The 23,369-nt window shown below is 37.1% G+C and overlaps 2 protein-coding genes across 6 annotated transcripts; one reads left to right on the plus strand and one right to left on the minus strand.

The window, feature by feature from the left end:
- Positions 1–55: 55 nt before the first annotated feature.
- NDUFB1 (NADH:ubiquinone oxidoreductase subunit B1) lies at positions 56–2,698 on the minus strand. 4 transcript variants are annotated; one of them, XM_003206667.5, is made up of 3 exons: positions 2,541–2,698; positions 1,579–1,723; positions 56–385 (listed from the first exon to the last, which is right to left on the minus strand). In XM_003206667.5, exons 2-3 carry the CDS (start codon positions 1,716–1,718, stop codon positions 349–351), a joined length of 177 nt encoding a protein of 58 aa, XP_003206715.1. In that variant the 5' UTR covers positions 1,719–1,723; positions 2,541–2,698; the 3' UTR covers positions 56–348. The 4 variants fall into 4 exon arrangements, with proteins under 4 accessions (XP_003206715.1, XP_010710140.1, XP_010710139.1 ...); XM_010711838.4 differs by having other exon boundaries at positions 1,579–1,720; positions 2,541–2,696; XM_010711837.4 differs by having other exon boundaries at positions 2,469–2,610.
- Positions 2,679–15,995, plus strand: CPSF2 (cleavage and polyadenylation specific factor 2). 2 transcript variants are annotated; one of them, XM_003206668.5, is made up of 15 exons: positions 2,679–2,797; positions 3,290–3,475; positions 5,502–5,661; positions 5,754–5,859; positions 6,249–6,378; positions 7,586–7,701; positions 8,111–8,298; positions 8,714–9,004; positions 10,110–10,210; positions 10,532–10,732; positions 11,350–11,502; positions 12,022–12,247; positions 13,796–14,095; positions 14,908–15,042; positions 15,470–15,995. In XM_003206668.5, the coding sequence occupies exons 2-15, from the start codon at positions 3,327–3,329 to the stop codon at positions 15,560–15,562; spliced, it is 2,349 nt and encodes a 782-aa protein (XP_003206716.1). In that variant the 5' UTR covers positions 2,679–2,797; positions 3,290–3,326; the 3' UTR covers positions 15,563–15,995. The 2 variants fall into 2 exon arrangements, with proteins under 2 accessions (XP_003206716.1, XP_019471385.1); XM_019615840.2 differs by having other exon boundaries at positions 2,699–2,801.
- The last annotated feature ends 7,374 nt before the right edge of the window (positions 15,996–23,369 follow it).

The following is a 23,369-nucleotide window of genomic DNA, read 5'->3' on the forward strand; positions in this document are numbered from 1 at the left end:
AAATTAGCTATAAACGCATCAATTCCACACCATACAGATTAATAAAAAAGGAAAATATTTTTGCATAGTTTTTTCTTTATTACATTAAGTCTTTTCTCCCCCAACTCCAGAATGGTACTTCGGGGAGCAGACATTTCTCAACATTTGTGGGCTTCCCAGATACAAATTAGCTATATAACTAAATCACCTTTCAGAAAGTAACAATGGAAATTAAAGTAGCACCGACAAATTGTAGGTGTTCTTCTCTGTAGCTTGTATGGTCTCAAGATAAAAACACAATCATATTATTTCAATGCATGAGATAAGGTGATTAACTGAGCAAAAATATTCCCCATTCATCAACAGCCTTTATTTCCATGTCGTTTCTTCACCGGGCCTCAGCTCCCTGTATGGAAAGAAAAAAAAAAGGTGGAGGCTAAAATTAGGATAAATGTTGTGGGATAATTAACACACATTTAGAATTATTCTAGAATCCTTTGATTTGGAAAGTTATCCTGACTTTTTATTTGCAATTGTTGTCAGTTTTAAACTTTCCTATACTGGTAAGCTTTTTCTTTTCAACCTAAAGCTTCAAAGGATTGAGTCCTTGGCTACCATTATTATAAATAAACCTTCAGTGAATTAACAGATTGATTTTTTATTTTTTTTTTTAACCTAATGGGACTCTAAAGGTAAAAAAATCTAACTCCTTCCAATACAAAAATCCATTGCTTTAGTGGAAAGAGAAATAGAGGTGAAAGTGGAAAAGGTTTTTGCAATGATGCTGAAATAGCCTGAAATCACCAGCAACAGCAGAAAGAAAAGTGCTTGTGTAGCAGCTGCATTAATTTTGTCAAAAGCTAATTTTTTTACCAAGAAAGGCGACAGGAGTTCCCAACATAAATGCTTAAAGATGCTGCATTAATTTTTAAAAAGTAGATAATTTTTAATGACAAATTCATATAATTGTTAAGTGCTATGATAATTTTAAAGCTTACTATACAGAAAAGCTAAAAATGAAAATTCAGTGATTGTTTCTCACTGAAGTTTCAAGGACAAAATTATAGTTTCCACATTTAATGACTTAAGAATTTGACAGCAAATTGTTAAGTTTTATTTATTTACCTTTCTCCTAGCAAAATGATTCATTTTCACCTCCATATTAATGTGTTTACTTTATATTTTGATCTCAGGTAGAGCATCCTCCTATTCAATTTATTTAGATACAAATCAGACTTCACATTACTGTAGTCTGCATTTATCCAGCTTTTACAGATTAATTAAAATCAATACTTCTGATTCACTGTTGCAATTAATCATTTTAAACCAATTCTTTTGGCTAAAAGATCAAACACAGAGATCTACATATTTTCTTTCATGGTTAAGAGCACAAAGATGGGCTTAAAGCCAAATATTCAGAAGGCATTAGGGATCTTAAATCCTTCACAAATGCTTGCTGAAATTTTGGTCACTTTTCCCTTTAATATTTTGATAGAATTCTTTTCCATATGTATGATTTTACCAACAAACAGAGGCTTTTTAAAGTCTATTTGGGAAAACAATCGAACATATATTTTTAAAAGGCATGACAAAGCAGACCTCTTGTACAACAAGCTCTTGTTTCGGAAGGCTGACAGCCTCTCATCATTCCATCTGTCCAGATAGCATCCAACCACGAATCCCAAGGGAACAAGGATGTGAACCCAGTGGTCACGCACAGCTTGGGCAAAATTCACCATGGCTGCTAGAAAGAAAAAGTATAACAATAAGAGTTATACTGTATATGGAAGCTGGTGCATGCTTAGAACACTTAGCCACACTTACTGGAATCCTACCTGGGATCATACGTATACAGGCCATTAATACTTCCAACCAGACACAGATTTCATAGAATCAAAGAGGTTGGAAGAACCTCTGGATCTTCCCCTCCCCCTCCCCCCCGCTAAAGAAGATTCCCCACAGCAGGTTGCACAGGAAAGTCTTCAGATGGGTTGTGAGTATCTCCAGAGAAGGAGATTCCATAACCTCTGAGGGCAGGCTGTTCCAGTGTTCTGTCACCCTCACAGCAACAAAGTTCTTTTGCATATTTGTAGGGATCTTCCCGTGTTCCAGTTCACGCTCATTGCCCTCTGTTCTATCGCTGAGCACTACTAAAAAGTGCCTGTTCCCAACCATTTGACTCCCAGACTGCAGATATTTATAAACACTGACAGGATCCTCTCTCAGCCTTCTCTGCAGGCTGAACAGACTCAGGTCTCTCAGCTTGTTCTCAAATGTGCATGCAAGTTTCCTAGAAACAGCCTTAAACAATGCTCGGGTCTTAGAAATGGGATTTTATCCTAAAATGAGAGAAGAACATCTCTCTTAAGGCATTAATGGTGAAATTTATGCGAGCTCAGATGACAGAAGGCAGACACAAGCCGTGTTCCTTCCCCTTCCCTTCTCCCGCCTCGCCCGAGCCGAGCTCTCAGGACGCCCTCTGTACCTACACTCACAGTACCGACCCTCGGGAAGGCAGCTGCCAGAGCGCCACGCACACGAAACGCTACCCCGGAACCTACCGGGACTCACAAATACTGCTCACCGCACCAGGCCCCGCACAGCGGCCACCCCAAGGGCAACGGGCGGCGCGAGCAGCTCGGGAGAGCCCACGAGCGCGGGGGAGCGAGGAGAGCCGCCTTCCCCCCTCCGGGAATGGTGCCGTCCGTTCGCCTCTCCCCTTCCTCCTCCTTCTCCCCGCCCTGCGCAAGATGGCGGCGAGCGGCGCCGGTGCCGGCGGCCGTGGGCGCGCGTCGTGAGGCTGTAGGGGCAGCTCGAGGCAGGTAGCAGCGGGGAGGGGGCACCGCTGTGGAGCAGCCCCTCCGCGGGAGTCGAGCAGTAAAGGGCTTGAGCGGTGCTCGCCGTGCTCGTTCTTCCTCCCCTTGGGCCGGGGCCGAGCGGCGGGTCCTGGCCAGGCGCTGGAGCCGCTTTGCGGAGCCGGGCTGCCCTCGGGCGGCCGCAGAGTCTGGAGGGCCGCAGCTATCGCAGTGCGTGCTGCACCGCCTCCGGTGATTCGCTAACGTTCGTGTCTAATTCTAATGAATTCCGAATCCCTTCCTAATTGTGAAAGGCCCCCAAGGATCAGGTGTTGCAAACTGAAACTTATCGATAGGTATCCAGCTGCTGTACTCAGCATCACACATCACTGTTGTCACGTATGTCCTCAGAAACGTTAGCAGAGATAGCTCTACCTCTTAATTTCTTGTCTTTTTTCCCTAAATAAATAGTCTGTTGTTTTGGATTACTCAGTAACATGTCTTCCCCTGCTCAGATCCATTCTTTAGGAAATAAGACACTTGGACAGCAGGATGACGTCCATCATCAAGCTGACCACGCTCTCCGGAGTGCAGGAGGAGTCTGCCCTGTGCTACCTGCTGCAGGTGGATGAGTTTCGGTTTCTTTTGGACTGTGGTTGGGATGAGAACTTTTCTATGGATATTATTGATTCCCTAAAGAAGTAAGTACTTTGTGCACTCTAAATGTGCTTTGCATTTTCTGAAGGCTCTCAAAATAACTTCTTGACAGAGTTGGGAGACTCTGCAGAAGTTGGTTTTCAGATTGAGTCTGCTGATCTTGAAACACAATGCAACAGTTCATATGTATGTGTGTACATATATACACATACACACATCACACACACACACACACACACACACATATGCATGTTGATGTTACACCCAAAGTTGATCTCTCGCAGAGGAGAGCCACAAAGATGATCAGGGGACTGGAGCACCTCCCCTATGAAGACAGGCTGAGGGAGCTGGGCTTGTTCAGCCTCGAAAAAAGAAGGCTGCGGGGTGACCTCATTGCAGCCTTTCAATACCTGAAGGGAGCCTACAAACAGGAGGGGAATCGACTCTTTGAAAGGGTTGATAACTGCAGGACAAGGGGAAATGGTTTTAAGTTGAAGGAGGAAAGATTTAGATTGGACATTGGGGGGGAAGTTCTTTACAGAGAGAGTGGTGAGATGTTGGAACGGGCTGCCCAGGGAAGTTGTGGATGCCCCATCCCTGGAGGTGTTCGAGGCCAGGCTGGATGGGGCCCTGGGCAGCCTGGTCTAGTATTAAATGGGGAGGTTGGTGGCCCTGCATCTGGCAGGGAGGTTGGAGATTCATGATCCTTGAGGTCCCTTCCAACCCTGGCCATTCTGTGATTCTGTGATCTTGGTTTGAAGAATGCTTTCCATGAAGGGGATGGTAATGCTCAAATATTTTCTGTCTTTATTTATTCAATTATTTTTAAATGTAATGAGTCTCATCTGTCTTAAATTCTTCTGAGCTTTGGTTGTTTTGTGTTGGTTTGTTTGCTTGTTTTTAAATAAATTTGATACAGAGCAGTGTATGGGAGGCTAACCTTGGCTCTAAAATAATTCAGCAAGTTTTAAATGAAGAAGGCCTTATTAAATACAGTCTGAATAAGAATAAAGTGTTTGGACTCTTGCCTTGTCTTTCAAGATCAGTAGACTTGATCTGAAAACCAACTTTTGCAGAGTATCCCAACTCTGTCAAGAAATAAACTTTTCTAGAACATAGTGCTTAGCTTTTCAAGTTTACATTTATGAGCTTTCCTGACAAGCAGTTTGTTACAAGTAAATGACTGAAACATAAATGTTCTGGAAAAAAAGCTAAGCTTTGTGATGCTGTTTTTATATTTTCACTTTTTCTGGCATTAATGCTTATGTAGCATTTGAAGTTGTTTAACCGAGGATTATTGTGTACTAGCATCTAAGATGTTTTAGGTGTCTTACCTGAAAAGCATTTAAATATAATCCCTGTTTTAATAATAGCTGTCAAGAATAATATGCATGTTCTAGTTACTATGTAAGGGACCAAAAAAACTGAGTCCTTCTGCCCAACTTCTGTTTTCACTTGTTGCATTTGTTTTAGGCCCTTATGTTTTTGAATTATGATAGCTAGTCTTTGGCCTGAGTTCTTAAGTTATACCACAGTTTTAAAGAAAAAGCAACTTGTGTTTTTATTTGTATAAATTAATTTTTAAAATGAAGCTGAAACTCACCCTTATTTTTAACCCAAATGTATTTTGATTTGCATCCTGTTATTTGTACTTTCTCTTTTGAAGAAAAGTTGTGATGTATTTTAGATTTTTTTAGATACATAAGCAGTAACGTGTTTGCACTGAAAATACCTTTGGTTCTTCGGTTAGTGAATCTTCTGGTATCCAAATATATGCTGAAGTCTTTCTAATCAAGAACATAGTGTGGAACTTTTGGAAGATCGTATGTCACCCAGTCCTTGAACTTATGTTTTCAGATCTCAGTATATAAGTTTTTATTTTACTTGAGATTGTTTGGAAAAAAAACGTAACTTTTAATTATGTTTTTTAAAACTTCATTCTAAACTGAAAAGACTTAATTTCTCATGTTTGGTGTTCATACTGTGCAGTTGATCTCAAGACAGTCATGGTAGAAAGTATGTCATACTGTATACAACTCCTCACCATCTTTTGTTGTCCTTCTTTTGTAGACATGTACACCAAGTTGATGCTGTTCTCCTTTCTCATCCTGACCCTTTACACCTCGGTGCTCTTCCATATGCAGTTGGAAAAATGGGATTGAATTGTGCCATTTATGCAACTATTCCTGTGTATAAAATGGGGCAAATGTTTATGTATGATCTCTATCAGGTATCTTTTAGGTTCACACCTTAATATTCAACATCTTTGACAAGGTAGAGGGCTCAAATTTTTGAATATTCTGTGCTTCTTATTTGTTTTAGTCTCGCCATAATACTGAAGATTTCACACTCTTTACATTGGATGATGTAGATGCAGCATTTGATAAGATACAGCAGCTGAAGTTTTCTCAGATTGTCAACTTGAAAGGTAAAGTCCCATCAGCAAAAGTTTTGATAGATTAGTGATTCTGTTCCCTTTCATTGGCAGTTCAGGTAACTTTTTAAAAGGAGTATGTTATTTGAATGTTGTGTATTTCATAGGTGTCAGTCTACATCAGCCAAATGTTTGCCTCAGTAATGAGGCAGTCAGTAGAATTTCCATTTAATGAGGAGAAAGTTATGCCAAGGTTGATGGATTTTACTGGTTAGATAGAAAGGAGAGAGATGTTACTGATTTTCATACCTCATTTGACTTTTTTCCAAGTGATACTTTGGAGTTTAGCTACTTACTTATCTATTATTTAGAGTAATAGATTTTCATACGTGTCATCTACCTAAAATATTGAGAGATACCTAGGAGGCCATTCTTTTTTGTAGGCAAAGGACATGGTCTGTCAATCACGCCATTGCCTGCAGGTCACATGATAGGAGGCACGATTTGGAAGATTGTCAAAGATGGAGAGGAAGAAATTGTTTATGCAGTTGATTTCAACCACAAGAGGGAGATGTAAGTTCAATATAACTAACTATATTTCTCTGATATGTTAAGTGTGTGTAATTTCTGTGATAAATAAGTATGTAAGTAGCAGTGCCTTTCCAGATATAAGACGACCAATAATTTTACTTGCATTCATATCAGTGAATTTGAAACAAGTTTTAGCCCTGGGTTTCTTCATTATGTTCAGATTTATTTTAGATTGAAGCAGGAAACATTCAGAAAGCATTTGTATCATGCACTTATGAAAAGCTTTTCTTGTTGTTTTGAGGAGAGAAATAACACACAGCTTCTCTTTATCAAGTAGGAAACGGTTATTACAAACTCTGTTTTCTGTTTCTCAGAATCTCAAGAACTCTTAAAACAATGTGCTCAAATTCAACCTATCGAGATGGGATTTGCAGTATAACCATACGGTGTAGTTGTTTTTAGGATGTTTTTGACTACTGGATAGTTGAGATTTAAGAAAGTTTATGGTTTTGAAATTCCTGGGAAATGTTAAAGAAAAATGTGTGTTTTTTTTCTGTCTTAGAAAGCTGACAGGATATTTCTCATGTTCTGCCTTCCTCCCATAAAATGCTTGTTTAGGAGAGGGAAAAAGGCAAGAAAATAAATATCGAAATAAGTTTTACTCGTTAGTGTTTGTTACTATGGTTTTTAATATGCATCTTACCCAATTTAAGCATAAAAACAGAATTGTAGAATATCCAGAATGGAAATGATCTCATAGGGATCGTGGAATCCAACTGCTGACTCCACACTGGGCCACCCAGCATTCGAGCCGTATGTCTGAGAGCTTGTCCAAATGCTCCTTGAACCCTGGCAGGCTTGGTGCTGTAACCACAGCCTTGGGGAGCCTATTTCTGTCTTAATTGAAGTTATGCTAAAGAGACTTTCAGGGTGTGAGAAAAGAGGAAGGAGGAAAAGTGAACTAAATTGAAACTGTTTTTTCTACTAATTGTAAATATTTATGCAACTGATAATAAATATTTACTATATTAACCTCCTCAGAATTACTTATTTAATCAGACTGACTCTTGGACATCTTCTTACTCTTGGCCTGAAGTATTTTCTTTAAGCAGCTCTTTGATTTGCTTATATGTGATACCCTGTTTTTTCCACTGTTGAGATGTACATTCAAAACTGTATGTTCATTGTCTTATTTTTTTCCTTGTAAAATAAAAATGCTGACAGTGAGTTCTGGCCTTTTTTTCCACAGCCATCTGAACGGCTGTTCATTGGAAATGTTGAGCAGGCCTTCGTTGCTTATTACAGATTCGTTTAATGCTACTTATGTACAACCCAGGAGGAAACAAAGGGATGAACAGCTACTAAGTACGTATTCTGTGTAGGGCTCAAGGTAGCAGTAACAGTGTGACTTATTAGCCACTATAAATTGTTTTTTTGTAAGAAGTTTACTAACATCTAAATTAAGAATCTTTATTCAAATTTAACAAATTTTGAATTGCTTTTTCCTGATGGTACTAATCCTGTGGGGAAAATGTTTTCATAAAAACAATGAATTGCGCCCTATATAAAAGTTTATGTGAAAATGGTGTATTTTACCCAGTAATGTTTGATTTAAGGGATTTTTAAATGACCTTCCTTAGCACATTCTTCTGTTAATCTCCATTTTACTGATGTTTGGAAAAAAGTTATTTTAAAAATTAGTAATCAAGGTGATGGGATCTTCAAAGCTCTAGTTGTGGTTCAAAGTAGTTCTTTCTGTTCTAACTCTTCTTAGCTAATGTTTTGGAGACATTACGAGGTGATGGAAATGTGCTGATAGCTGTGGATACCGCTGGCAGAGTTCTGGAGCTTGCTCAACTTCTTGATCAGATCTGGAGAACGAAAGATGCAGGATTAGGAGTTTACTCTCTAGCGCTTTTGAATAACGTCAGCTACAATGTAGTGGAGTTCTCTAAATCACAGGTTTGTTTTCATTTTGATATGCAGTTGTGAAGGGGGTAACAGGATGTGTACTTGAGCTTTTTTTTTTTTTCTCTTTAACAGTAAGAAATGGCTGAAAACTGAGTGTTGTCCTTATTCTAGAGTGAGTGTTTTTCTCAAGCAAACAATTTTCTTTTCGATCAAGTTACACAAGTCCAGTCATGGCTGCTGCCATGTTCTTGATATTCATTTTATCACAAAACTTGTTAAAATAGTTTATAGCTATTAAAAAGGTGGATTTAAATTACTCATTTGTATTGTTTACCATACATTATTTCTACACATATTGAGAAACTTTGTAATTGTGCGTATTTCATTCCTCTGCTTCCTGTCAGGTTATACATTTTTATATAGCTCGTATTACTATAGATAACTTTGTCTAAATATTATATTTTAGGTGGAATGGATGAGTGATAAATTGATGAGGTGCTTTGAAGACAAGAGAAACAATCCTTTCCAGTTCCGCCATCTCTCCTTATGTCATAGTCTGTCTGATTTGGCTCGAGTGCCTAGTCCAAAAGTTGTCCTTGCCAGCCAACCTGATTTAGAATGTGGGTTTTCAAGAGATCTTTTCATTCAGTGGTGCCAGGATTCCAAGAACTCTATAATTTTAACTTACCGTACCACACCTGGAACATTAGCACGATTCCTGATTGATAATCCTTCTGAAAAAGTTATAGACATTGAGGTAAAAATTGCCTGTATATCTTAAAGTTTCTGTGTTTGGCTATCTGGGGGAATATAAGTAAAATTGAATTTAGTTTGCTTTTTTACCTGCTGAAAATGCTTCTAGTGGCAGAAGAAAATCTGAAATAAGTATGTTGCACATATAAAGTGTTAAGGATAAATTTGTATAAATCGGGTCTTAGTAGGAAGTGCAACATTTTTTGTTGCTGCAGTTGAATTAGCATCTAATGAGGTGAGCACAAAGTTGCTTTTAAATATTTATCTTTAGACAATATTTTTTATGTCCTCATGTTAGAAAAATCTCTGCATACAATTTAGGTGCAGAGCCAACTATGGATGGATTATTCTTTCTGGAAACTACTTTGGTTTTAGATTAGGGGAGAATCAAGTCAAATGTGTACAGTGTATCCTACCAGAGTAAGATAAATGAAATTTATGAACTAAAAGAACACAATTATTTGTTAGTTATGCTGCCAGATTATATTCAAATAGTATACCTGTGCCTACTTCACTCTGGTAAATAGTGGTAATTTCTGGGAGTCCTTTGCAATCCCAGTAATCATTTCAGTCCTGATGGTGCAGCTTGCTTTCAGTTTTAGGTTGGATTGGTTCAGTGTTACTAGGATTGGACACTGTCGGATGTGACCTGTAGTCTAATCAGTTCTGCAAACAAAACAAAACAAAACAAAAAAAAAGAAACAAGGCCTGATGTTGCTTTGCCTGCTAACATGTAATTTTGCCAGGTACTTCTGTTCACATTAGTGACACAAAGGTCAAAAAATAGCTGCTCACCTTAGAGTACCTGCATTTAGATATTGAAGGGAGGTGTTTCCTCAAGATATTTTAAGGAATTACTGTAAAATGAATTGATTTTAATACTTCAGAATTAATTTTATGTTCTTATGTACTCTGTACTAATTGATTGCATTGTCATGATGTTGGTATGCTAAGGTGCCACGTATTTATGAGAGTTGTTTCATAAAGGACAAGATTGTATTTGTCCTTGGTACTTAAATATAAATATTATCTTACCAGCAGTGTGTAAGAGAAGTATTAAAAGCAAGTCAGCTACTCACAGAAAGTCTAATTTTTACTTTATTTGTAAGTTGAGAAGACGTGTCAAGTTGGAAGGAAAAGAACTTGAAGAATACCTAGAAAAGGAGAAACTAAAGAAAGAAGCAGCTAAGAAGTTAGAGCAGTCTAAAGAGTAAGTATATTAGATGTTGTGTTCTGCTGTTGTCGGAGTTGAAATGCATGTTCAGCCTGATGTTTCAACCATTTACAAGGACAAGTGAAAGTAACAGTTTGTCTGAGTGCATCGAGGAGTCAGAATGGTTGTCTTTAATCAGTGGTTTCTTTAATCCATTGCTACTATAGACCTGTTTCATCTGAATTTTGTGAACATTTTCTGGGATACATCAACTGTCCTTGCCCTTAGTCTTAACTATTACTGTCCAGTCAGTGTGTTTTTGTTATACTAAACCTGAAGAAAAAAGAAAAGGCTATTATTCTTGGAATACCATTTCAGGGCAGATATTGATTCCAGTGATGAGAGTGATGCAGAAGAAGATATCGATCAGCCAACTGTGCATAAGACCAAACATGATTTGATGATGAAAGGTGAAGGTAGCCGGAAAGGAAGCTTCTTCAAACAGGCAAAGAAGTCTTATCCAATGTTCCCAGCCCCTGAAGAAAGAATTAAATGGGATGAATATGGAGAGATTATCAAGTATGTGAGGAGAGCAGTGGTAATGCTTAGTAACGGGTAATAGCCATGAAATAGTTCAAAAATAGAAGTAATAAAAATAAAAATCAAGTTTGTATCTCTTTTGCTGTTTTGCTGTTGAATGCTTTTCCAAACACAGTAGGTTTTAAGTGACTTCTGAAACATGATTCCAGCTAAGTTTCACAAGAAGCTTATGATGGGATTGAGACTGCAAAGTATTGATCTTGGGCCTGAATTCACATTTCTTAAGAAGCGATTCCAGTCCAGGTTTTTGTTTTGACTTTTGTTGTTGTTGTTCGCTTTATTTTTTCTTTTTATGGGAGAAAAGATTAAAAACTTTTGAATTTGGCATTTTCCTGCTTTATATTCCACATAATTTTGAAAAATTTATGGCGCTTCATTAATGAGCATCATTTAGCCTAGAAAAATCTGGCAATATTTGTCCTATTTTTATGATGAATACCTGATAGAAATCCTTAAATTAGTAGTATTCTGCAAGATATCAAAGTTCTGACATAATTACTGAGTTATTTTAAAAAGAGAATTGCTTGTTTCTATACTATGTAGTGCTTTGGATTTACTAGAAGACTGTTAAAAGCAAAATGCCTTTTCTCCTTTAGACCAGAAGACTTTCTAGTTCCAGAACTTCAGGCAACAGAGGAAGAAAAAAGCAAATTAGAATCTGGTTTGACAAATGGAGAGGAGCCAATGGACCAGGATTTATCAGATGTTCCTACCAAATGTATTTCAGCAACAGAATCCATGGAAATTAAGTGAGTGGCTTTGTTCTTGTTTTCAGTAATTTCAGAGCCAAGGCAAGAAAAGAATAATAATAATATGTATATGTTTTCTTTGACATTGTGAGGCTGGATAGTGGCTCCCTGTATTTTTCCCACTACACAAATGTCTTTTTGCAGAAGGATCAATAGGAAATCTATGCCAGTCTAGTATCAGGCTAATAATGCACATATTTCACATTCTGTTTTGTTCTGCTTGTTACCTGTGTGATAAAAAAGAGGTTATGCGTGAATTCCAGTACTGCACATCTCCTGAATCCTTCCTGCAAAGTCTCAGGTGTTAGAGGATTATTTGGAGCTACACGTGTGTACATGCTGATATTGTACAAATCTGTATTTTACTGATCTGTAATGTACCTTTTGCTGACTCTGATGTACAATAATTTTTTGCAATGTTTTCCATTTTTTTAATTAAATTTCACAAAATATTTTGTCTTTAAGATATATGGTTTTTGTTCATTTGCATCTTTTGTTTGTGTTTTTTGTTCAAACCAGAGCCAGGGTTACATATATCGACTACGAAGGACGCTCAGATGGGGACTCAATTAAAAAAATCATTAATCAAATGAAACCAAGACAACTAATCATTGTCCATGGACCACCTGAAGCCAGCCAGGACCTTGCTGAATGCTGCAGAGCTTTTGGTGGAAAAGATATTAAAGTGTATATGCCAAAACTACATGAAACTGTAGATGCAACCAGTGAAACTCATATTTACCAGGTAAGATGCTGGAATTTGTTACTTGTATGTACAAGTACTGAGAACTGTAATAGAGCAGCTGTAGTGGCAGAATTTATTTAACCCTCCATTTTTTGTTAGAGGAGATGCAAAACATTTCATGTGTATACTTGACTTTGACATTAACAGCTTCTTTTATGTGTAAGCATTGTCCTATGCTCAAGTGAGTATTTCTCATAAGAAGTGTTTAAAACAAAACTTGAATGTGAGGTCAGTGTTCTTCAACCTGTAGTGCAGAAACCCATGTTTATGTCTGTGGCAGCATCAGCTTGTTTTACTCAAGTCTTAATAGCTTTATTGTGTCTATATTTAAATTACTGTTGTATGTGACCTGGAATTCAAGATTCTTTTTGAAATTTCAAGAGGAACCTTAGAGAGCAAAGAAGAAAAAGTCATATATTGGAGTCTTTATATCCAGTAGTTTAGAGGAAAGCATTTTGCATGCTGTTTGGACATCTGTCCTTTATTCCTTTTATCCTTTTAAAATTAATCTAAAAGCATCATTAGAATTGTTGAAAGAGGTATTTTTGCTGCTTTCCAGAGAATAATCTGTTGGCCTTGGAAGTAGAAAGTTCCAGTTAGTCAAAATTACCTTGTTCTGACATCCTTAAGACAGCAGAATTTTGTGGGGTTTTTTTTTTTTAGTATTTCTAGGGTGTAAGAAATGAAAGATTTACGGTTTTTCACAAAGTATTTAGCTGAATAAAACTATAATAGCTCTGTATTTCATTTCAATTTTGTTGTTATTCATAAAGGTGAAATCAATCTTCATAGATTCGGGGATTCTTAATATATTTTTCTCTTTCTTGTTGAAACAACTGAACAGATGGAGTACTCTGGAGACATTGAATTAGAAGATAATAGATGAGAGCTGGATATCAGAATTCTGATGTCTTTTGGTTGGATTGTGCTGCAAATAATTAGTTGCAATTTCATTTGTACAATTGCAGCCTTGATTCCTCTATTGCGATAGTGCACCATCCTATGTGGATAGCAGTCTTTCGGGGTAGGGCTTGTTTAATTAGTTCATGTCTTGGAGTGTGCTAGAGGAATCAAAGTAATATTTTGATGACTTAAAGTCTGATATTGTCAACTACCCCTTTCTCTATAAAATGTATTTTTTAAGAAGGTTAAAATTTGGAGCAGCTGTTTTGTAACCTGAATATATTTTTAGATGTTTTTCTTAAATTTGGTAAGGCCTGAAGAACTCCTTGGCCACAAAAAAAAAAAAGTTGTTTTCAAGGCAATGATTGTTCCTCCTGTGAGTCTGACTTGTTTTGCAGTCATACTGGTTCTTATTTTAATCAAGATTAAAAAAGATATAGTTCTCTTCTACTGTTTAAGTTGACTACTGAAATAAGATAATATAAATTATATTTTGTAAGTATAGGATGTCTTCCTTCTCCAAAAGACTATGAACTAAACCTATGCAGAGAGAGAATAGAAGGGAAAATCTGCTTTAAAAGCATGAAGTAAGAATCTGGTTTTTTTTTTTCTATCAAACCATGCTTTTATTTTTGTGCACCTCAGGTCAGGTTAAAAGATTCTCTTGTCAGCTCACTTCAGTTCTGTAAAGCCAAGGATGCTGAGTTGGCTTGGATAGATGGTGTCCTGGATATGAGGGTCTCGAAAGTGGATACTGGAGTTATTTTGGAAGAGGGAGAGCTGAGGGAAGATGAAGAGTTAGAGATGCAAGTGGATATGCCTTCTTCAGATTCTAGTGTCATTGCACAACAAAAGGCCATGAAAAGTCTCTTTGGTGACGATGATAAGGAGATGTGTGAGGAGAGTGAAATCATCCCTACTTTGGAACCACTGCCACCTCATGAGGTACAGAAACTTTCCTGGATTAGACTACTTTTTTTTTTTTTGAGTTCTGTATTCTAATACTGTTACTATTGTTTCAGATTTTAAGCTTTTCAGCAAGCACTATCTATTGCATCCAATAATGGTGCCTAGCGTACAGTTACCATCTATTTGTGAATATTAGATCTTAGTGTTCCATATTTGTAATTAATACCTGTGGATTTTTAAATTAGTTGATATTTAGTGCTTCTTGGGTTCCATTATGTGTTGTTGATGTCATGGGAAATATACTATGTACTTAAGTAGACATATGTCTTTGAAATTTGTACATCTCTGCCTCTGACTGATCTGAAAGCTCGTTAATTTTTTCATTATATTACTCTTAAATGAAAATACTTGCGTGTGAATAGATAATTTCATTTGTTCAGTTAAGTACTTCCTTATCCTAGAATTACTTAAGATACTATTGCAGTGTCTTGAATGTAGTCTGTTCTAGGAGCTAGATAAACAGCTAGAGGACAACTCTAAAGTCTCTTCAGATTCATGACAACCACCACAGACGTACGTACTGATCAGTAGTGCAGCTTACTGCAGCTCTGGCCCTGGCATAACTTGACTCAAAAGAGTCTTTTATATGTGAGCACCGAAAGAAGTCTTTTGCTTGACAGATGACTTCTAAGGCTTGCCGTCCTGGAATTGTCTTGCCAATTTTCTCATCTGTAGTCCTGTTGCCTATCCATAGGCCGTGCTGTTGCTAACACAATAAGGAGAAGATATTTGGAAAAAGGAAAGGCAGTAACTAGCAGAAGTTTTAAAACTGTGTATATTATTTAAAGGTTCCTGGACATCAGTCTGTGTTTATGAATGAGCCAAGACTATCTGACTTCAAGCAAGTTCTCTTGCGAGAAGGAATTCAAGCTGAGTTTGTAGGAGGAGTGCTTGTGTGCAACAATATGGTGGCTGTTCGTAGGGTAGGTGATCTGTGTCTTAAAACTCTGTATGGGAACTGCTAAATCATGGCTGAACCTCTGATTGATCACCTGAGGCAAGCAATGAGTCAGCCACGGGAGCACAGGTGAAGGCAATTCACCTGTGCTGCAGGAAGGGGTGGAGCCTGGCTCTACCTCTCCTAGACCCATTTAAGAGCTGACTGCCAGTGGGAAAGGATCTCTTCTGGAGATCTCTCCTCTGGAGTTTTGCAGCAAGCCCAGGACGAGCATTCTATCTGTTCTCTTTTTGTTATTATAACCTGCTTAGCCAAACTCTCTGGTTTATTTCGTAATTATAACATCTCTATATTCATTGATTATACAAACTCTTTGCTAAATAATATTCTAAATGAAAATTAAGCTTCTTGTTAGTTTATAGATATTAAATTGACATACCTTTTTGTTTCAGACTGAAACGGGGCGCATTGGATTGGAAGGCTGTCTCTGTCAGGACTTCTATAGGATAAGAGAACTTTTATATAAGCAATATGCTATTGTCTAAAGGAAGTACTTAAAGGTGTTTTCGCTTGAATTTCTGAATATGCGGAGGATTTCTCTCTGGACTTTTTGTAATTTTCTAATTTATACACGGGAAAAGTAGTTCATAAAGAACAGTTAATTACCCTGAACGTGTAAATAATGACTTGTTGCTCTTCATAAATCTGTTGGTATGTTCCATGTTCTTGACTTTCAAACTATTATGACCTATCTCCCACATATGTGTCACAAAAGAGTTTATGACCATGAACTGTTTCTCAGGAAGGCTTTGCGTTGATAGGTCATGTTTTGATTTGTTAGATTCCCTGCCAAAGACTACAAAATAGATAAGTCATTCTTCTGTTCTCAAATAAGATTAGATAGGTAGTTGTGGTTTCTTTGTTTTCTCTTTTTTGTTAATTTTTGTTATTTCAACAAGTCTGGTTTATAGAAGAGTCTTCAGTTGTCTTGTGTTTTTTTTTGTAGTTTCTTTTTTTTCCATTTTTAAATGGGGTCTAGTTAAAATATATTTTTAACGACCTGCTTAAAGTTGTCTGTATGTTCCTCCAGTGCTAATCTGGCTGCATCTTAATGTTGTTGCTTGTCTCCTCTTACTGACTTGTTCCAGTACAGCACTTCATTATTCTGTATGAAGTATTAATTTGCAGGATCAAAAAACTACTTTGAAAAGGTAAGTTAAGAAGACTGGTGAAGATCCTTGGACAGCTTAAAATCTAGCAATTATGTGCTTCAGGGTAATTTCTGTACAAACTTACTGAATTTGTACCTTCTAGCTTTTGCGGAGTTGTGCCAACTATAAATTATTTTAAATTCTGATATTTTTTTTTAATACCTTGGAAAACTAAAGCCTTTATGTATGCACTGCTGTTTGTTCAGAATGCCATGAATCAAGTTCAGGCTCCTTTATCTTGAAAGCTGAGTTCATGTGATAAACCTAATGCTTTCGTGCTGTGTTTCATACTAGTTGCATGTTTTGACAGTGGGATTTATTCTAGCAGATGATGCTGGAAATTGAGCTTGCTTTCTTGGTGAAGATGAGCAGTTCTTCTAATTTAGTTTCTCAGAAATGAATTTATGCATACAAATTGCCTCTTGAGAGTTTGTTTATTCCCAGTTCCCCCCATCCACATACGCACCACCAGTTTTGGTAATGAAAGGTTGCCTGCTTGTTTTTACATATAATAGCAATGTAATACATGCTCTCTGTCTAATGTTTAAATAAAATATATGGGCAAAGTGGCAAAAAAAAAAACAGCCCTGTGGGCTATCAGTGAAAAGATAATTTGCCTTCTAATTTGTTCTTTGGCTAAGAGTTTCTTATCTGATCTACAGAATATTTATTCTGTTTAAAATAGGAACTTGAAATTAAAGTCTACCATTCAAAAAGACAAAAAGCAAACTACAAAATACCCAAGCTGCTAGAACTGGATACTAAAAATGTAAAACACTTGAAAATGTTAAGTGAGAATCTACTTTGTTGCATAAAACTTCCTAGGATTGAGTCAGTCCTACTGTAAGATTGACTAAAAGCTGAACACTTTTTTTTGGCAACAGTTCTGAAAAATGTTTTCAATTATATTGACAGTCAGAACTTCTTACAAGTGCTTTTTTGCTTTTTTTTTTTTAGCTGTTTTGTAGCAATGCTATGTAAATCTACATGATTTGGGATGCTAACTGGTTAATACTATTGTATTACTATTGTTGATACTAATGAACTTTTATAAAGTGCATTACTATGTACATAATAATTTTGGCCTTAGAATGTTTAACCTGGGTCTTGGGGTGGGCAGAGGTCTCTTAAGACTGAAGGGGATACAGTAATAAATAATTTTATCCTGGAACTTATGGTGAGGTCTCACAAGAGCATATGGGCAGAATCACCTCCCTCGACCTGCTGTCATGCTTCTCTTGATGCAACCCAGGATGAGGTTGGTCTTCTGGACTGCAAGTGTGCATTGCTAGCTCATGTTGAGTCTTTCAGTCTTTCTCCTCAGAGCTGCTCTCAAGCCATTCTCTGCCCAGCCTGTATTTGTGTTTGAGATTGCCCCAACCCAGATGCAGGACTGGCGTGGGCCCACCACTCAAGCCTGTCTAGGTCCCTCTGGATAGCATCACTTCCCTCTAGTGTGCCACTTGCGCCACTTAGCTTGGTGTCATCTGCAAAGTTGTCACCCGCTGAGATGTTAAATAACACTGGTCCAAGCACTGCTCCCTGGGGAACGCCGCATTGAGCTGTTGACCACAACTCTCTGAGTGTGACCATGCAGCCAATAGCCATCTTTTAAAAGATGGTGGGTTGGAAGATGAGCGCACAGTCAAATTAGATAAAGATATCCAGGGAACAGAATTTTAGATCTTAGATACCTGAAAACTGTATAAGAAACTGATGGCATTTAAAGTTGGATTCATTTTGTAGATACAACTCACTGTTGTGTATGCCTCATTACCTGTAAATACAGAACAGGAGAGTTAGTTATATCAATGTGAACAGTATTAGTCTTTAAAGAATGAGTACATTTATTATCTCTTCTTTTATAATACAAGTTTACTTAGAAAATCATCTTCCAAGAAGTTTGCTGGCACGGTAGATTTCTCATTGAATGTTTTGTCTAGTCCAGAATTTCAACCTGCCTGCATTTTAAACAGTGTATGTTGTGAACTCTTGGTGTATGTCACACTGCTTTACCGGTATTAACATAAGTATGAAAGAGTGTGTTGTTTTGGATCTATCTAAATTACTGGAAACGTTTTACTGATTTAATTAATTCCTTGTCTAAAGGATGTGCAGCTGTGTTTCTGGCAGAGAAATTCTGCTGAAGAGTAGTTGCACTTCAGTGGTATGTGAACTGATCAGTATTTTCAGCTTTATAATGCTCACTGTGGAAAAGGAATATAAAGGTAATGTTTAAATATTAATGACTTGACAAGTGTGTTTTCTTACATGTAGAGGGAATTAGAAAGTTTGATAAATATGGGAAGTATCAAGATATGGAAGAACTATATTGCTTCATGCAGTGCACTGCAAATTATATTCTCTTTGATAGGTTATAAAATTACCATTGTGATACAAAGTAAAATAAATTAGTGTTTCTGAGTAGAATTTCCTATAAGCCATGTATCAGTTTTCCCTGAATGAAAGATCACTAGAAACCAAAATGCTATGAAGAAGCAAGTTTGGTATATGAGCTTTAGCAGTAATAACCTGCCTGTTGTTGCATAATCCTCTTAGGTGGTGCAAGCTGGATCTGTGGTTCAGCAGCTGAATGATAATGAGCTAGGCATCTGCCAAAAGGTATAGTCTGTAACTGCAATCTGGTGTTCACAAATTTCAGTAATGAGCAAATAATTGATTTCAGTATTATAAAACTTTCTTATGTGGTACTTGTTTTCTGAAGTGCTGCAAGCTTCTCTAAAAGGTGTTTCTGACAAACAATTCTGAAGAAATTTGGAAAGGTGGTAGTTTAACAGCCAAACACTTTCTGTCCAACCCTGCATGAGATTGATGCCAGTTTCTTAAAACTGGCTTTGGCGATCAAGGGAAGCTTTCATCATTTGGTACTGGCTATGGCACTCTTGCTGGTATGGAAGACATAGTAAAACCTTTGTCAAGTAATACTATCATAACACTGCATTTCATGTCCAATGTAGAAAGAACTTTTTAAAAATACAATCAAAATTATTTTTTCCTCTATGGCCAATAAGTACAGGAATCATTTATACGTTAATTAGAAATTGACAAAGACTGGGCTTCAAAACGCAGATATTAAGTGATAGCACTTGGAGCAATCAGTTTCTTGAGTTGGTGGCTTCATCAGTGCCTTACTAGAGTTAACTCAGTTGCCCTTTTTGCAAGGAGCCTGATTTAGCTCTACACCGTAAAATTGTGACACAGGACAGTGGTTTTCTTGTCTGCTTTACAGCTGTATAAATCTGAACAAGAGCTCTAGAGTGAGCCAGCTTAAATCACTGGAAAATGAGTTCCTGCTAATAAAAAATGATTAATGGCTTAGAAGTTGAAAGCCAATTTCTTATAAAAGTTTGTTTAAAATTGTGCTTTTATATAATGCTATCGCAGTTAATCTAATCTGGAGAAATTATTGCTTCCTCTCCTGATCTTTCTAGTTCAGTAGAAAGAACAATTGGCTTCAGAACTTCCTAGCCAAGAATCAGAGATAAAACCTCAAAATATAACTTAGTAGTCATTGCTTCCAAGTTGACCTTTTTTTTTTTTTTTAAATCCGTCTGGATAAGCTGTAAAGTGTTCTTGTGTTCTTGTCTCAGCTGTGACTTACCCCACAGTGTTTCTCAGAAATAATTATGAAGATGGGTAGGTAATCTCTTTTTAGTAGTAGTACTACTCAAATAGTGCAGAAAAATTGTATGAGTCTTTCAAAAAAGATTTTTTGAAAGAAATGGAATGCAGATACACATCACTGGAATTCAGTAAGTATCACCTGTTTCATTTTTCTGTCAGTAGTCCATGGTGGTAGCAACAGGCTTTTAAAGGTATGCTTTTGGATGACATAATATGAGCTATTAAGATTTAAAATAATAATAACAAAAAATAATTGCACCTGGCTAATTGGTCTGTTACCAGCTGCTTCAGGATGTGAACCTGAGAGTGTTTTCATAAAATAGCCTCTCTCAAAAGATGGGAGTTAGTACATAAGACAGTACTGCCCTCTGTTTTACAGTTCTATCTGTCCAAATCAATCCTGATATAAATAATTATGTCTTCTCTTGTTTTCAAGGAACATGTTTAGCTGCCAGGGGAGGGCGAACCCAGAGCACGATGTGATCAAAACTTTGTAAATCATTGGCAGGTGCTGTGCAAGCCATAATTATGGTCTGTTTCATAAAAATCATCAGGGACTCAGTTTTTGCCATGTGCTGCTCCTGAAGAAGCTGCACAGCTGGCAGAGCATATTGCCCATCACCTTGCCAGACTTGGCATTTGAAAGTCTGCCAGATTGCTTTGTGCTGTTATGCTAGCCATAGATCAGCAGTATGTGACAGAATGAGGATAGGAAGCATTTTATTTTTTTGCCCTCTTTAGGATCACAAGAGTTAAAGTTGCATTTAAGAAGTCCAGTCTGCTTTTTGAACCTACTAGGTACTTCCATTGTGTTGCCTCCAGGGCGTAGGTTAGCCAGATTAGCCCCTGTGCTGCAGGAATCTATACAGAAATTTTGTTCTTGATGTATGCCAGTACAATTTCTACTGATATCAATGTTTGGAGTTGCTCTATATAGACAGCTTTTCATGTTTTATGTAATTTTATTATGCTTCAGTATTTCTTTCATAATCTCCCTGATTTTACTAATGCACAATATTGCAAATGCAGTATAAAACTAGTCAACAGACTTTAAATCATTTGTGTATCTCTAAACCTCTTATGCTGATTAAACGTGTTAAGGCTATTAGTATTTTTTATGTAACCTGGTCTAAATTTAGTTTCTGTTACAGTGAAAAAACACTCTGATATTGCAAACCAGGATCCTAATCTGCTTTCTGTGGAGTTGGTGGCAGTAGTTTTTCAGCTGAGCTTTTGTGTTTTTGTCAGCTGATAACTTGAATAGATAATCTTTTGTGTTTATCACAGAAATTCATGACTTCTCATAGCTCTTATTTCTTTTCCAGAAGTGTGTGTGGGGAGGTGCTGTTGACGTTTGTGTTAAATTCTTGTGTAGAGCAGGTAAAAGGAAATAACTGGAACAAATAGAAATCACATATAATCAGTACCTTCCAAACTGAATAGCTGTAAAATAAAATAGAATAACAGCCTCATCCTGCAAAAATCCCTCTGTTGGTTCATTCTAGGTTGCCTGTTCTTGTTTTAATATATTAATTGCTGCTATATGGTTGTTTCAAAATGCTTTTTGTATGTTAATGACATTACTTCCTTCAGTATTGTGCATTGCCTTTGGTCAGTCAAGACCCATAGTGCTAATTTCACGTGTTCATTAATTTCACAAGTTCTGTCTCTATGATGGATTGCTATAGAAAGCCAGCTCACAAAAGGTAGTCTAACTGTGCCTTGGTAGTTGAGGTATTAGGACACGTAGTGAAGGAAATGATCAGCTTTGTGTTCAAGGCAACCTTTGGGAAGATGGAATAACTTGACTAGTACTTGTGCTGCTAATTATAAATTGTATGTCTTTAAGCTGATATACAGAAACAGATAATTTACATGATTGCTTTAACAAAATTCAAGCTTTTCATATATGTGTGCATAATGTCAGAAACAGAGACAACATTGTGTGAACTGTATGTACTGGAGTTAATAGTTGTATACCTGAGAGTACAGAGCTGGAGTGCTTCACGCTTCTGGTAATCTTAGTCCTGCACTCACAAGGCTTATTCAGCCAATTGTTTTGTAGGAAGGGAATAACTTTCTAATTATTACAGTTACTTCTTTGATCTGCAAATGGAATTTTCCTTTAGTTGTTGGAACATGTGCTTTAACAATTTTGAAATCATCTTGAAATGCTAGTTGAGCAGCCTGAAGAGACTATGTTCTTGAGAATGGGGAGGGATAGCTGCCTGAGTATTCTTGGTTTGGAAATAAGGTATGGATGGAGTGAAGAAAGAGTCCTAGATTCTGGGGAATTTAAGGAGAAATGACCAAAACTAATGACTTTCTCAAGGAGATGATATTTTGCTTTGCTTCAGAGGACTATGAATTTCTTATCAGCTGTTGCCTATAAAATTATGCGTGGGCTTAAGATTTGATTAGGGAACCTCGACAGTTTTACTGGCAGGTCTTTGAGTGTGTTTTGTTCGGTTTTGTGGTCGGAGAAACTAGAATGATGCCTGATACTGAGGAATACTTATAATGCTGTAGGCAAATTATGGGTGTTCTTGGCAACTTATGCACTACTGCTTCCAATAACTGCGTTGCTCAGTTGACACTAACAACTCGAAGTTACAAGACACTATTTTCTCATCTGTTCATGAACTTTTAATACATGTGGCACTCCATTCACTGTCATTGGTCCAAACAACAGTTTGTAAAATTTTGAATAAGCAAAGATACTTTTTTCAGTAATTCTCAATAATAACATTCTGTCTCTTAATAGTTCATTAGATCAATCACATGCAATGTGGTTATATGAAATCTGAAATTAAGGGAAATCTTAGTAGTTTAATTCCTAAATACTGAAAAATCTTCCTTGTATTAAGTGACTTTTCTCATGATGATTCACATTTCTTGAAAATCTTTGAGCTTACCAAAATTGTTTCCAGCAGTACTAATGTATACTTCTGTAAGCCTTGATTTCTTGTTGCAAGTATTCTGCTTTACCTTCTATGTCTCTGAAGTGGCAAATACATGCAAGTCTCTGAACAGACTTAGAAAGTCTGCTATATTCTTTTTTTTTGTACTAATGTAAAATCTCACTCATCAGCATTGCAGCCCATATCTTACTGCACAGAGCTTTGACTTCCTTTGTGTGACTTACAAGAAATGTTGAAGTACAGTACTGGTTATGTAATTTAGAAAAATGTCAACTTCTCGGCTTTTACTCCCACATCTTTTTGTCATTGTTTAGTAAATTTCTAGCCCTGCAGCAGGTAACTTACTTATGACTCTGTGTGGACAGCTGAGAATTATCCAGCAAGGCATCTTTAACATCTAGTGTGGTAGGACATGTTTGTGCTGACAGAATGGCGTGCTTCAGGGAAGACATGAGGGAGAAAGATGAAACTGGTGGAGATGGGCAGATTCGTATTTAATTGTCTAATATTTCTGTGGAGTATGCCAAAGGATTACTTTCTGAATCATCAAATTCACACTTTTTGTGATTTATGCT

The sequence above is a fragment of the Meleagris gallopavo genome, chromosome 5 (genome assembly GCF_905368555.1).
Source record: "Meleagris gallopavo chromosome 5, MGAL_WU_HG_1.1, whole genome shotgun sequence".
Taxonomy (NCBI): Eukaryota; Metazoa; Chordata; class Aves; order Galliformes; family Phasianidae; genus Meleagris; species Meleagris gallopavo.